This window comes from Odocoileus virginianus, chromosome 21 (genome assembly GCF_023699985.2).
Source record: "Odocoileus virginianus isolate 20LAN1187 ecotype Illinois chromosome 21, Ovbor_1.2, whole genome shotgun sequence".
NCBI lineage: Eukaryota > Metazoa > Chordata > Mammalia > Artiodactyla > Cervidae > Odocoileus > Odocoileus virginianus.
The window spans coordinates 27,078,368-27,093,326 of NC_069694.1; the positions used below are offsets into that span (position 1 = coordinate 27,078,368).

Below are 14,959 nucleotides of genomic sequence, written 5' to 3' on the forward strand. Positions count from 1 at the left end.
CTTTCACTGAAAAGACGATGGCATATTAAGTTGTTTACTGAATAATTTTCAAAACCATTTAAGAAAACTTGTTTGTTTTTAGGACACAAGATGATGATACAGCCCAACCCAAAGAAGTCCAACAGAAGCAAGGTTCAGCTCACCAGGAATGGTTTACCAAATATTTTTCTTTCTAAACTGATCCTTGGGAAAGCATAAAGAGGATATTTGAAAAACATTTCTTTTGAAACACCTGATTGAAGGAATGAACTAAAGAGTCAACCAATCAAATAACTTGCTTGCAATATGATTTACATATATAGCTAAAACAAATTCTTACATTAACATTTCATACTGTTTCATTGTGATGTTAAGATGAAACAAGCCAGTGTTTTCAGAAAGCACCCATAGGGAAATATTAATGTTACTGATGACCTATACATATTTCTAGTGTCCATAAGATTGCACACCACCTTGTGGAATATCAGACTTTGTGCTTTCCACGGTCTACTTTGAAAGTGGTTTCATTTTTCCTAGGATGCTGATCATCTTTACTTTAAACTGTTTCTATGTAAATAATTTCAAAATGCACACGTAACCTCAATAGGAAGGGAAATAAAGCAAAGCTCAGAATAACCAGGAAAGTCATTTTTAAAAACCAAACCAAACTACTATGAATGGACTATAGCAGAAATTGGCATAGTTGGATCAAATATTTTGACTTCCTAGGTCCAGGACATGAAGATTACAGAGGATGTAACACCTACCTCAAAGGGGCTTTTTGAGGTTTAAATAAAATATGGGTAATAATTCTAATCATGAACTGGAATTAAGCCTTGCCAGGATTTTTCTGTGAATAATGGAGCCTCACCCTGTCATACATCTCGACCTCAATGACTGTAGTATCAGTTTGTTTGTTTGTGATGGTTTCTAGACTATCTGTTCTTTGAAGTCAAAGACCTACTGAACCTCTAGTCTTGCCTCGTGGTGCGTTGCTTCCCCACTGCATGGATGCTCAGTAGATTAAAGGGAAATGGGAATGGCTGTTCAGTGCTGACCTTGCTGTCAGTCCATGATGAGTTGTCTGATCCTCTGATGGAGCACTGCAATTTAACAAACTCAATACAGCTTTCGGTGGGAAAAATATATTCTCAATCCTTTGGTGCTGGCCCAGCAGGTGGCCTATAAACAGTTGTCTATTCCATGCACTGTCAAATCTTTGCTCTCTGAATAAAACTTTAAACAATTGGGCAATAAAAATGGTGTGACTTGTATTGATTTTTCAGAGGTGAAATTATACAAAGGCTGAACTTGGAAACAGGGACTTCACATTAACCTCAGTCAGATCATCTTCAATAAAATGGAGCTACTCATGCACTTGGATCATTTTGAGAGAAATGCAATTACAACTCAGACTCACAATTTGAAAGTAAATTTACTACCTAATTAAAACATGTAGCCCAATAACATACTTTTTTAAAATGCAAATACTTACTACCATCTGTGTAACATGCCCTGTTACTTTTCAGTATCAAGTATTTTTAAATTTTATTTCCTGCTTAAGGTAACATTATAGGATAGTGTTCTGTGTTTTTAAAAATACATACAGGTAGTACATACAGTAGTTCATTTTTTGTTGAAATATTTTCCCACCACTGTGCAACTCCTGATGACTAACAAAGGAGGCTGTTTAACTCGGCATAACACATGCTACAGAGATAGAATTTTATTGAGACCCCACATCAGTTTTAACTCCTTGTTGCATGTGACTAAAAGATCATGCTAAATTTCAAGGTTATACACAAATAATTATCTTTGCTAAATACATCTTGGCATGCATCTATCATTTTTTCTTTAGGACATATTCCTTGAGTATTGAAATAAAGCATCAAAGGATATGCCTAGGCTTTTTGTGTAATACTACCAAATTACCAAAAAGTTTCTAGCAATTTACACCTTCACCAACAGGGAATGAAATTCTCCCTCTCTGTACCCTAAATGATAATGATAAGGAAATTTGAGAGAGAAAACATTCTTGTTTTCTTTTGCATAATCTGGTTCCATTCATCTCTCAAGAGCAGAGTGGTCTAGAGATGATGGGGATGGCTTGGAGGTTAACAGCAGACATTAAGAGAAATGAACTGATTCAGAATTGATTTAGGAGGAAAACAGGGTATCTCTTTAGGCTATATTATAACAGAGAGGAGGAATTAACATATTCCTGGAACAAAACTGGAAAGGAACATTTTCCAGTTGCCAACTGTTTCTTCACTGGGGGAGAAAAGAATGAAGTCGTCCAATTAGCAGTTGCACACTACATACCTGAGCCCTTATTACTGCTCCAGTGTCATTGCAACAGCAGGTGCAACTGAGGCTGTTTGCTATATAATCGGTCTCCAGCCTCTACCTGGACTCTATATGGTCTAGTCTGGGAAAGTAAACGGAGCTATGATTGGGACGAGTTTCCTAGCATCCTTCAGGTTTCTAAGAAAAGCACTGATCTCCACCATCCCCCAGGTGCAGCACTGGTTTTGATCTGCTGCCTCCTACTAGCTTCTCAGCTGTCTGTTCTCCCCCTGCAGGGGATAACCAAAGATGCCCCAGGAACTCAGAGGCCTTTGAGCATTAAAGCTACTCTGTCATTGTCCCCTTTGCTGCGAGTCGAGACAGTGGAGTGTTAACCAGTCAATTCCACCGTTCTTATACGCAACACTGAATCTGTGCATTGACAAAAGTTCCCTTCCACTGGGACACTTGCCCAGGGCAGCACTGGTAAAATCAATAATGAGGCCACCCTCTTGTGCTGGTGACTGGACCTCACATCCCACTCAGGATGTATCTTCCTGCCAGTTGAACAGTGAGTGAGTCAGTCTCCAACCTCACCGTCCTGTCGATTCTCTCAGACCGTGCTCACAGCAGCATGTCAGTCACGCCCTCCATGAGGTATACACTGAGACAGCTGAAGGAGCAAAGACCACCAGACACCTAGCTACAGGTGAATGAGTTGCGTTTATTATTTGTTGGAACAGAGGAAGAATGTCCATCATGAAGAATCCTGGGGCTTTTCAGAGTGTTTTAGAAAGATCCTATTTTAAGATTTTGGCATTGGATACTTTCAAGGAGGTTCTAAAAGAGCAGGGCTTCACTCCAAACTGGATGCTGTCAGAAAGGAGAGGAAACTCTATGGCTGGATCTTATCTTACTCCAGTAGTCATATACAGATGTGAGAGCTGGACCATAAAGAAGGCTGAGTGCCAAAGAATTGATGCTTTCAAATTTTGGTGCTGGAGAAGACTTTTGAGAGTCCCCTTGACAGTAAAGAGATCAAACCAATCAATCCTAAAGGAAATCAACCCTGAATATTCATTGGAAAGACTGACGCTGAAGTTGGAACTCCAATACTTTGGCCCACGTGATGTGAAGACCTGACTCATTGGAAAAGACCCTGATGCTGGGAAAGATTGAAGTCGGGAGAAGGGGATGACAGAGGATGAGATGGTTGGATGGCATCACCAACTCAATGGATAGGAGTTTGAGCAAACTCTGGGAGATAGTGAAGAACAGGCAAGCCTGGTATGCTGCAGTCCATGGGGTCGCAAAGAGTTGGACATGACTGAGCGACTGAACAACAACAACAGAGAGAGCAGACTAGAGAGAAAGCTACAAATGGTTAAAAAAAAGTTGCAGTCACTTATTTTTTAGCCAGGACAATGTCTGGTATTTGAGGGGTGGCAGTGTGACCTTTATTTTTTCCTGTGCTTATACAGTTGTGGTTTGTTTTGCTCTATCATGGTCTCAGAGTAGCTTTGTCTAGGAGGCTGGTATCCTTAGACTGCTTCTGTCTCACAGGAGAATAACACAGCCCAGCAGTGCTGAATCAGTGTCTGATGTCAGGGGCAGGTTTCCCCCCTTCTCAGGAGAAACACTTGTGTTGAATTAAGAGGAGGAGGCAGGAAGAGCCTTCATATTTTGAAACATAGTTGACACCTGTAGCGAGAGCCAAGGAAGATTTGGGCAAGAACCTTAGATAGCAGCAGAGTTAGGAGAAAAAGCCTTGGTCAGGCTGAGGAGCTTCAGAGGAAGGACTGACTGCCCATTAAAGAAGTCCGTGTTGGGCAGAAATAACGCGGCCCCACTAGCCCCACCGTGCCTGTCATATCCAGGAAGGGCAGGGCCTTTGAGAAAACTGAGCAGGGCTCCTTCATGGCCTCCAGAGGCCCGAGGAATGTCAACACTGAGGAATGTCAACATTTATAGGCTGGGCAGAAGACCAAAGAGGAAAGTTAAGATGTGTTAAAGACAATGAGTTCAAAAAAAGATGATAAAATGTCATAGTGAAGCAGGTGAGAGCATGTGGAGGAGTTGGAGACTGAATGAGGGGCCAGGCAACGGAGTGGCGCTCAGGTATCACAACGGGAATGCTGAAGACGGGAGGCCAAGGACACTGAGCTGCAAAGAGTGACCTGCAGACGTGTCCCCAGCGGGTTAAACCCAGCAGAAGGCGACTGGCCTGGCCTCACGTCACTGGAGGAAAGGCTTGTCTTACACAGTGTAATGGATGGAACAGGAAGGGGGGATAAAGATGCGCTCAAAATGTGGGTGGGTCTGTTATCCCTTGAGATAAGGTGAGAGAAATCCCAGCGGATACCTCGTTATTTTCTCGGATACCTCGTTATTTTCTCCTCGAAGGAGGTGGCATCCTAGAGGGTTTTCTGTGTTTATTGACCAGCAAAATACATCACGAAAAATGAAAAAGATATTTAGTGAAATGTTATTTGACAGAGAACTTTTGAATTTAGTAAAGAAATGGTAATAACTGGTACACCATTAATTCAAAATATTTTTAGTAAGCACCAAATAGAACAGTCTCTGAACTTTTCACTAAGAACCTCTTCATTCATACAATGTCTAAAATGTTATCTTATCGGTTGGGTTTTTAATCAAGAAATCTAAAGCTGCCAATCAGTTTCTGATTGGCATAAGATGACCAGGTTAACAACCTTGAAATCAGATAATGTGATTAAAAACAACCTTTAAAAGCTTTATCTATATACTCTGACTGAAGGAATTCATTGGCCTCAGGCTATGTACCATACATGTTAAGCACACAAAAACAAGTACTATGTATAAAAAATAACATATGGTCCCTCTGTATTCAGAGGGGAATAATGCCTACTCTTCATGAGAACAAAGAGACAGATCACTAACCCAGAGGGAGAACCAAGCAACTTCTTCTGCCAAGCTGGCAGAAGGAACAAGAGGTCCTGTGTCCTGGGGATGTGATGGAGGGCCTTCAGAGGCTGTGGAGACCAGGTGACATCCAGGCCAGACGGAAACTTGAGGATGTCAAGGTGGGTGGGGCAGGGCCTTCAAGACCAGAGAAAGCAAAGTCAGCCAAGACCTGAGTCACAGAAGCACTGCCTGTTCAGAAGTGCTGCACTGGTTGAGAGTGATGGGGTGTAATCTAATGAGGAACTGTAAACAGAGAAAGGAAAGCCTTATCTAAGGAGACAGGGCACAATGCTGGTTTATATTTCTCAACAATAGTTCAACAGAGAAACTGAGATGGCCTTTGTGGCCAACAGAGGGTAAGATATCTTCCCCACACCGTCTCTCATGTACCCTGCAGCCCGCCTCCCACTTCAAGGTCCCAGTCCCTTGGAATCAACACCATTAGAAAGAACCTTTGTTACCAGAAAAATCTGCTCCAAAAGAGCAGAACAAACACACAAAACTTAAAACTCAAGAGATGATCACAGCAAGTTCATATTCACCAATGCCTCTGTTGAGAGCAGGGTCCACTGTGTTAAGCTGATTCATTATTGTAGAAGTGAACAACATTAGCATTATCACTGCTCCCACCACTGCACCCCAAAAGTAAATAAACACTACACAAAAGATAAACTTACCCCAAATAAAAGTCAACATTAATTTAAGGATACTACTGGATTTCTAAAGCACTAGGTTACTGAAGTACAGTAACAGTCATTACACTAACCTAGGATATTATAATCCTCTTCCTCTTCCAATCTATTTATAAAATATTCTTACTGTGAGCCTCTGAAAGTTTTACACTGTGCACTAGACTCCTCTTCTTGAGGTAGTTCAAAGTCTTGAAAAACAGAAAAGTTGCATATTTTTATACACTGCCATTGAACAGTAAATTATCATGAAAGCCTACAACCAAAATCCTCATCCTCTGATATGCAGCTCCATCATATAAGCTTTCCCCCTCATGTCATACAAACTAATCTAAAACTGAAAACACAGAGAGATTGAGTCATACAAAAATAAAAACAATATAAAAGCAAGCATAAAAAAAAACATAAAAGGAATCTGTAAATAGCATCACACTACCAGTCTTAAACTTTGCTCAAGACTATACTTGGTTTACCACAGCAGTAAGCATTTTATAAAGTACTCAAGAAATAACACTTACAAAAATAGGGGGAAATTTTTAGATGAGAGCACAAAACTAAAATCATCTCATTCTCTGGCAAAGAGTTCTCCCAAAATGTCAAGTCTACAAGAAGTGATGTTTAGCGAAACAGTGTTCGGGCTGACTCAGGCACCAGCCAGTGTTCGGGTGGCTGTTCCTCAGGTTTGCTTCATCGGTGCAGGGATATTTGCAGACGCCTGCTCAAGGTAGGCCAGGGAGCCCTGAGGGATGTCGGCTGGCTTTTTGTGCTGCATGTTGATGTCCTCCAGCACCTGCTGCCAATGTCTTAGTTTTGTCAAGTGCTTCTGGACCAGAGCATCCTTTCGCTGTAATTCATTCCTCAGTTCTGAGACATCCTACAAATGAAACCAATCAAAGCAATGAAGTCAGAGCAAACTCATGAAAAATGAACATAATTCCTGATTAGTTAAGAGCACTAAGAAGTAAATTCAAAACAGAATCAATTAAGCCATACTAGGCCGATTACTCTGCTTAGCTGCATAATTTGAATAACCCAAAGCAACTCTTTCCATAAAAGATGCCTGCTTAACACTGAGTTATTTTTAATTCATGTCCTTTTGTAAGTAATACAACAAGTCACAAAATTCCAAAGTACCAAAGGGCAGCCAAAAAGAAATCAGTCTCTTTTTTATCCTGGCCTCTGGGCACCCAGCATTTCTATATCCAAAGCCTACTGTGAGAAGAATCTAAACACTTGAGAATCTGAAACACATATTAACTGTTTTAAAAGAATCCACAGCTACCATTCTATCATTTCAGATTATGAAGCAGTAAACCCTCATTTTTAAGTTTTTTTTTTAATGAATGACAGTATTAAAATTCTGCATTAAGACCTGGCCTTGAACATACCTAGACTATCACTCAGGTATTCAAATCAGGAAATGATTTGATATGGTGAATAATAAGAATATCATCTTCTTACCATTCACCTTCTTAATAGCTGGTATCAAAGAATAAAAACATTTTAACTGATTGCTCAGCTGTGGGAGAAGTTACTTTAAAAATTATTTTAAAATATTCCAATTTGGTTTTTCCCATTGAAGGAATTGCTGTGTTTTGGGCAGGAAGATTCTTCTCTCTTCCATATTGCAGGGAGCAGACCCTGGCCCAACCCACAAAATGCCATTAATGACAACCTCAGAATCAGAATGCAGTTTAAGACAACTAGGTTGAGTAGAAGGCATTGGAGAATGCATTAACTTGCTGGAAATAATTGTGATATATGAAGTTCCCAATTGATGGAATTATTTAATAAGACGAAGAAATTTCTTTAAAATCATAAAGCAGTTTAAAAATAAATTGGTAAAAATAACTGTACTATCTAATAGAGAATTATTCAACCAAGAGATGAGTCAAGTGACTGTTATTTGTTTATGGGTTAGTAACAGTTTATTTGTAACCTTGATTATATTGAAAGATAACTTACTGTTAGTATATTCTGTATTAATAAAAATGAAAAAAATTTTTAAAAAAATGACAACCTCAATATATTTCCAAGACTCTGATTTCAAATAACTGAGATAAATGAAATCTTGAGTTTCAAGGAACCTGGAACAGAACACTAACTTTTTGATTCCTTGAAAAAACTGCATAGAATTCTTCCTGTGTGTAAGGCACCAGGGACACACAGGCTAGTTTCTATCCAAAATGAGTTTATCATCTACATTAATAGCTTTTCAATATTTTCAAGCAGTAGAACTTTTTTTTAAAAAAGAAAAATCTTCCACAGAAACTAATGTATGAAACAAGTAAAGGCTGCTCTGTTTGAAGCCCTGCTTTCCACCCCTACTCCTAAGGTGCAGGTTGTCATGAACACTGACAGCCAACACTTTACACTCAAGCTATGAAGCCCCACTATAACTAGTGGGCAAATGGAGCACCTCGGTTAAAGTGTAAATGGTATTTTGACGACATTTGTTCTTGCTTAAACTCGGGAAGAAAGCTGAGCTTGTACCTCTTTGATAACTTGCTCTGGTTTCTGTACAGATAACTGCAATCTTTTTTGTAGGAAAAAACATTCTGTCTGTCTTGCAATATCCAGGAATTTCTGGATACACTGGTCAACACCTTTAAAAAAAAAAAAAAGACCAAAATATTAAATTAAGAAAAACACTAGACACACATATCTCTCTCATAAATGAACAGTCGGAATATCAGATGGGATCAGGCGTTTTAATCCTGCCCACAGCAATAATATTGACCCCTGACCTCCTATGTATTAACCAACATTAAATAGCAGATAATCCATGCATTTATAAAGTGAATAAGAGGCCTACTGACAGTGCAAAGTTCTTCCAAAGAAAGACAATGCAGAGATCCAGCAATTAACAACCCATTGACCAGGGACATATACATGCTTCCGTTACCCAAACATTATTGACCAGAGATGTTTCAGTATTCACTTACATAACAAAATACCAGCCATAGGCATTCATTTCTGTGAAAATCCCCTGGTCAGTAATGTGTTAACATCACGATTTCCAGGTGAAATTAAACATTTAAAACACAGTACAAAGAAATCACAAGTACCTGTCTGGGGACAGAACTTGGATGAGAAGGGAAAAGCACAAAACTTCATTCTTTAAAAAGCAGTACACCCTATTGGCCTTCTCTGTCTTGGTACCAACATGAAAAGCTCATTCATTTTAAGTGGTTCATTATGAGCGACATGAAATGTCAATCAACTGGACAAAAACCAGAGGTATATAGATTGACTACACAAATCTTACTCCTGGAAAAGTTCTCTCAGGATACAGCAGGACTGAAACATACCAAATGTAAAATCAGCAATGACAGAATTCTTACCAGTTCGAATTTCTTCCTGATCTGTACCATTGACATAATCTTGACTCACCAGAGAAGCAAAGCAAGCCTGTGTGATCAAAATATCACAGAAGAAAAAAATGTCATTCACACATCAAGAATCTTAGAGTAAGAAATGACTTCTCCTGATGTCATTCAATTAGTTAACAGCTTCTGGGTTTGCATACCAAATGACAAGACACTGGTAAACTGAGCCCATTAGGCCCACATAGGAAGCTGGTATTTGCAGGCACCCCATCTGGTCTCTCTCCCACTGCTGCTCCTTTTCCAGCTGTCTCATTCCACACAAGGGCCTGGATCCCTATTCCAGTCCCATCTGTAGCCCCTTCCTCTGATGCTTACATGACACGTATCATCACACATTCAGGAATCAGGTCAACTGTCACCTACTCAGAGGCTACCCCTGTCTATTCTTTCAAAATGGTGTCCCTCAGGTTCATGCTCCAACCTCAAGCCCTGCATTATTGTTTTTAACTTGGTTAACTGATCTTGTGCCATTCTCTCAGTTCATTATTAGCTGTGCCTTACTAGCAGCTGGGAATTTTGCCTGTCTTACTGTCTGGCACAATGTGGATGCTCAATAAATACATGTTACTGACTGACTGGACAACCTAAGAGAAAGTGGTGTCATATGAACAAGCAAGTCCCAATGAAGGATTCTCTATAAAGGAACATGGATCTAGAGGCACAGGAGTTCTGTGCAAGGGTAACTCTCAGGAAATGGAGGAAGAAGGGCGATTGCAGAACAGAAAGGCCAAAAAGAGAACCAGATGGGACCCAGGGTGGGGGGGGGGGGGGGGGGGAGGGTGAGGAAGGAAAATCTCAAACCTCAGGAAAGCACTGACCTAGTTTGCTAGTAAGCAAACTACATTAGGTGTGAGGCAGGCAAGTCTAGGTTCAACTTTAGGCCATCAACCAGATGTGAGAGCCTTTCTCCTGCCTGCAGTTACCCTTCAGAAAAATCAAAGATTTCTCCAGGGAAAATCCTGTAACAATTAAGAAATTGGAAAAACAGACTGCCCATTCTGTGTATTACTTTGAAAGGTGACCCTTGCTGGATTTGGGATGTAGGGGGTGTGCACCTGCTTTGTGAAACCTGTGGCTAATGGAAAACATCTCATCCAGGAAGTGAGCCAGTCACAAGCTGGCAAAGAAAGCTGGGGCTGCTCCTTCACCAGCAGAGCCACCAGAGAGGATGGGAGGAAAACTCATCTCAGGAATTTTAGTTTCCTCTTTTCCCTTAAAAAAAATACAAATAAATAAACAGATAAATAATATACAATATACATATGAATATTTAGCTGACGAAAATAAAAACACTTAACTCAAAAAGGTACCTGTACCCCATGTTCATTACAGTATTTATTCACAATAGCCGAGATATATGGAAACAACGTGAGTGTCCACCAATGGATGAATGAGTAAAGAAGTTATGGCATACTCACATACACAACGAAATATTATTCAGTCATAAAAAAGAACAAAAGCTTGCCATTTGTGACATGGATGGACCTTGAGGGTGTAAGTCAGCCAGAGAAAAACAAATACTATATGATCTCACTTATATATGGACCTTAAAAACCCCACCACCACCAATGAAACCAAGTTCACAGATACACAGAACAGATTGGTGCTTGCCAGAGACAGGTGATGAGATGAGTGAAGTGGGTGAAAGCTAAAAGGCAGGAACTTCCAGTTATAAATATAAGTCATGGGAATTTCCCTCCTGGCTCAGTGGTAAAGAATTCACCTGCCAATCTGGGGGACATGGGTCTGAGCTCTGGTCTGGGAAGGTCCCACATGCCATGGAACAACTAAGCCTGTGCACCACAGCTACTGAACCCATGCACCCCAACTACTCAAGCCTGCAGGCCTAGAACTGGTGCTCCACAGTAAGAGAAACCACTTCAATGAGAAGCCTGCACAGCCCAACTCGAGAGCAGCCCCTGCTCCCCACAACTGGAAAAGGCCCGTGCGAAGCAATGAAGACCTGAGGAGACCCTGTGAAGTCATAAACAAACAAATAAATCTTTAAAAATAGATAAACAAGTCATGGGTATGGAATGCACAGAGTAATTAAAAATATTTTTTTGTAACTATGTATGGTGACAGATATTAACTAGACTTATTGTGGTGATCACTGCAATACATACAAATTATCAAATTGTGTTGTACACCTGAAACTAGTATATATCGATTACACTTCAATTTAAAAAAAGAAAAAGAATAATCTCCCAGACTGCTGAGGCACTGATGACCCCAATTATATCCAAGTTGTAGTTGTATATGGATGTGGAAGGGAGGAAATATTACATATTTATATAATTACCATTTGGGGCAATATTTGGATGACACACCATCTATTACTATTCTGACTTAAAACTTGTCATATGCAACCAAAGTGAAATTGAGTTTCAGCAAAACTCAAGGTCTGGGTCACCTCTGCCTCTCTCTTTACCCCCCAGCTTTCCTCCTCCTCCCTCAGTCTTAGTACCAACTTCCCCTACAGTAACTTTTAAATAACTCCATTTCAGCTCCAAGAGACCCACTACGTCAGGACCCTTTAAGGGTGGAGCACAATGGAAAGGATGCAGGACATAATGATGGACACTGCAGTCTAGAGAGGATGAGCACGTAACACGCAGAAACGCAGGAAAGCATACTCAAGGACGGGACCAAGGATGGAGTGAGACAGGAGCAACCTATTGAGAACCAAGAAGGGTCCCCCCATTGAATACGGACAAACTTCCAGTGTGCGTGCCTCCAGAAACGTCAAGGTGACGCATATTCGCCAGCCTGTGCTTGCGTGCTAAGTCGCTTCAGTATTGTCCGACTCTGTGCGACCTATGGACTAGTAACCTGCCAGGTTCCTCTGTCCATGGGATTCTCCAGGCAGCCTACTAGCGGAGAATTTCGGCCACGACTCGATGTGGCGACTAAAGCAAGTGACTTACGCTCTCTGAACCCAGTTTGTAAGCGGGTGGAGATATCGCTGAAAGAGATAACCTGCGCACGCGCAGCATGCCTGGGGTGGGGTGGGGGGGCTGGGAACACAAACGCCCACGTCTCATCTTACCTCGAAAGATGACTCCAACTCGTCCACCAAGGTACTGTTAGAAGTTCTCGGAACGCCTGGCGTGGCCTGAAGAAGCGAAGCTTGGCCCAGGAGCCCCGGCGGAGGTTGAGGAGGTCCAGGTGGCTGTCCAGAGAACATGCCTCCCAGCGGGGCCGCCATTTTGAAAATGGCGGGTGCCTGGAGCTAGGGCCCGCGGGTCACGTGACGTAACCGGTCATGTGACAGCGTCCGGGGCGAGTTGGCGTCTGTTGGATGCCCGGGAAACCGTTCGTTTGGTGCTTTATTTCCAGACTCACAGGCAACGAGGCTTTTACTTTTTTTTTTTTAAACCTTGAGAATTGAAGGCTAGGATTTAACACGGTTGTGTGGAGAGGAGAATGAGTAAGTACAGTGGAGCGAGTCCTCCTGCGGAGTCAGGTATTCCTGTACCAGTCCCGCCTTCGCTCTCAACTCCTGAAATTGCTTTGGACCTGGCGCTCTCTCTGGGCCCAGTTTTACGCTCTGGTAGAAGGGAGGTGCGCGTTCATCCCGCAGACATTTATTGAGAGTTTCACTGTGTGCCACTTATTAATCTAGTCACTGGGGATCTAGCGGAAATAAACTGGGAAAGTGTCCCCCGAATTCCTTCTGGGGAGATCCAGGTAACAAAAACGACTTAATATTGTTGAGACCCCCTGTCTGTGTGCTGGGCGCTATTTGCTTTAGATATTTATGGTTCCGTTAAATAAAGCCACTATGCTAGTTTTTTTATTTGCTTATTCATCTTTTCAGAAGCTAAATACTTTTTCACTATATTTAACTTTATAGTTATCCAGTTCATTTGTTAACTCATCTGTGTCCCAGGTTCTATTTAATGATCTGGGGGTTACAGTAATCACCACAAGTTTCTGCCTTCGGAGAGTTGACCGTTGTTTTGTGGAAGAGACGGATAAGCATGTACATATATAGAGTGATATCATGTAGAGATAACTGTCAAGAAGAAAACTAAAGCCCAGTAAGGGGATGACACCCTGGAGGAGGCATGGCAACCCATTCCAGTATTATTGCCTGGAGAATCCCCATGGATAGACACGCCTGGGGGGCTACAGTCCATGGGGTCGCAAAGAGTCGGACACGACCAAAGCAGCTTGGCATGGCAAGGCACACTCCTAAAACACTTTTGAGGACTCCAGATGTTTATGTGAGGTATGTTGGGCAATATTTACCTATTAAAAAGGTAAGCATTAAAATTGAAACTTTAAAAATATATATTGGAAAAATAAGCCTATTATATGATAACAAATGTTTTAATTAAAAATCTAAATTCTATAAAACCAAAAATACAGTGGAAACATTTTGCATTTTACTCTTGGGTTTCCAATGGCCATAGGGCTACTTGAAGTCTAGATTTCTTAACTTCAGTGATCTGTTAACACTATTGTGTTCTAAACCACTACTCTCTTGGATTTGCTATCTGAAGCCATGCCTTGTCCTTAGTGATTCAGATGCAAATTACACCACCTGTCTCTGGAAGTTTTAAGGATCTGCCAAGGTTTTCTGAATACTTGGTAGCCAGATGCACCAGCACTGAGAACTAAATTTCATTTCAGCCAGATTAGGTAAGCACAGGAATCCGGTCCTTCTGTTTGTATCCCACACACTAGTAAACACAGAGTTTTATTTTTATTTATAAGAAGTTTTATTAACAAAAATTCTATTTTTTTATTTATATTCTTTTATTTATAAAAAGCCTTTTATAGGCTTCTATCAAATCCCAACTTGGCCTTCTGAATCACATAGAAGAAATCTAAATGTTTTTCTTTTCACAAGCCAGTAGTTCCCCCTCATCATTTCAATGTTTCCTGCTGAAGTAGCTTCTGGACATGAATGCCCAGAGAAACCTGTTAACACACTATTCCTAATTTTAATCAAATTTAAATTCATGTTATTTATTAACATGGATATGATATGCATATCCCTTTCTATAAGCCAGTTTAGACACATTATACCCATTTACATAATATAAAGAAGGCAGAGCATTGAAGCATTGGTGCATTTGAACTGTGGTGCTCCCTTGGAGAGCAAGATCAAACCAGTCAATCCTAAAGGAAATTATCCCTGAATATTCACTGGAAGGACTGATGCTGAAGCTCCAATACTTGGCCACCTGATGCGAAGAGCGAACTCATTAGAAGAGACCCTGATGCTGGGGAAGATTGAGGGCAGATGAGGCGTAAAAGAGGATGAGATGGTTGGATGGCATCACTGACTCAACAGACATGAATTTGAGCAAATTCTGACTGAATAACAACTACCACCCATTAACATATTAGGTTTTTAAAATACTCAAAATGACTCTAATTAAAAAATATCTCATTTTCAAAGTCAAAATAAAAAAAGATACTATTTTTGGATAACTTGATTCACTCAATACAAATGTAGAAAAGAGAGCTTTCTTCTAAATCTGCACAAATGGAATTTTGATTGGTTGAAGTTCCAGATGGTGGAAGTAGTTTACCCACTGACAGTCTCTCTTATGGCCCTCTTATTTCAGTTATTTCAAATAAATTCCACATCCATTCAAGTCCCAGAAGTGAAAACAAGCATTACAGTGAAACAATTAAGAATGCCAGCTCTGGAGG

The 14,959-nt window shown here is 40.8% G+C and overlaps 2 protein-coding genes across 2 annotated transcripts in view; one reads left to right on the top strand and one right to left on the bottom strand.

Annotated features, from left to right (window-relative positions):
• Nucleotides 1–1,239, top strand: part of FAM184B (family with sequence similarity 184 member B) — a 115,155-nt gene extending 113,916 nt beyond the window's left edge. The window contains exon 18 of the mRNA XM_070452116.1: nucleotides 83–1,239. Within this exon, the coding sequence (XP_070308217.1) occupies nucleotides 83–176 (94 nt within the window). The 3' untranslated portion in view covers nucleotides 177–1,239. The remainder of the gene's footprint in view (nucleotides 1–82) is intronic.
• MED28 (mediator complex subunit 28) lies at nucleotides 1,226–12,520 on the bottom strand. The gene is made up of 4 exons (XM_020907204.2): nucleotides 12,339–12,520; nucleotides 9,245–9,311; nucleotides 8,394–8,506; nucleotides 1,226–6,774 (listed from the first exon to the last, which is right to left on the bottom strand). The coding sequence occupies exons 1-4, from the start codon at nucleotides 12,495–12,497 to the stop codon at nucleotides 6,577–6,579; spliced, it is 537 nt and encodes a 178-aa protein (XP_020762863.1). The 5' UTR covers nucleotides 12,498–12,520; the 3' UTR covers nucleotides 1,226–6,576.
• Nucleotides 12,521–14,959: the final 2,439 nt, after the last annotated feature.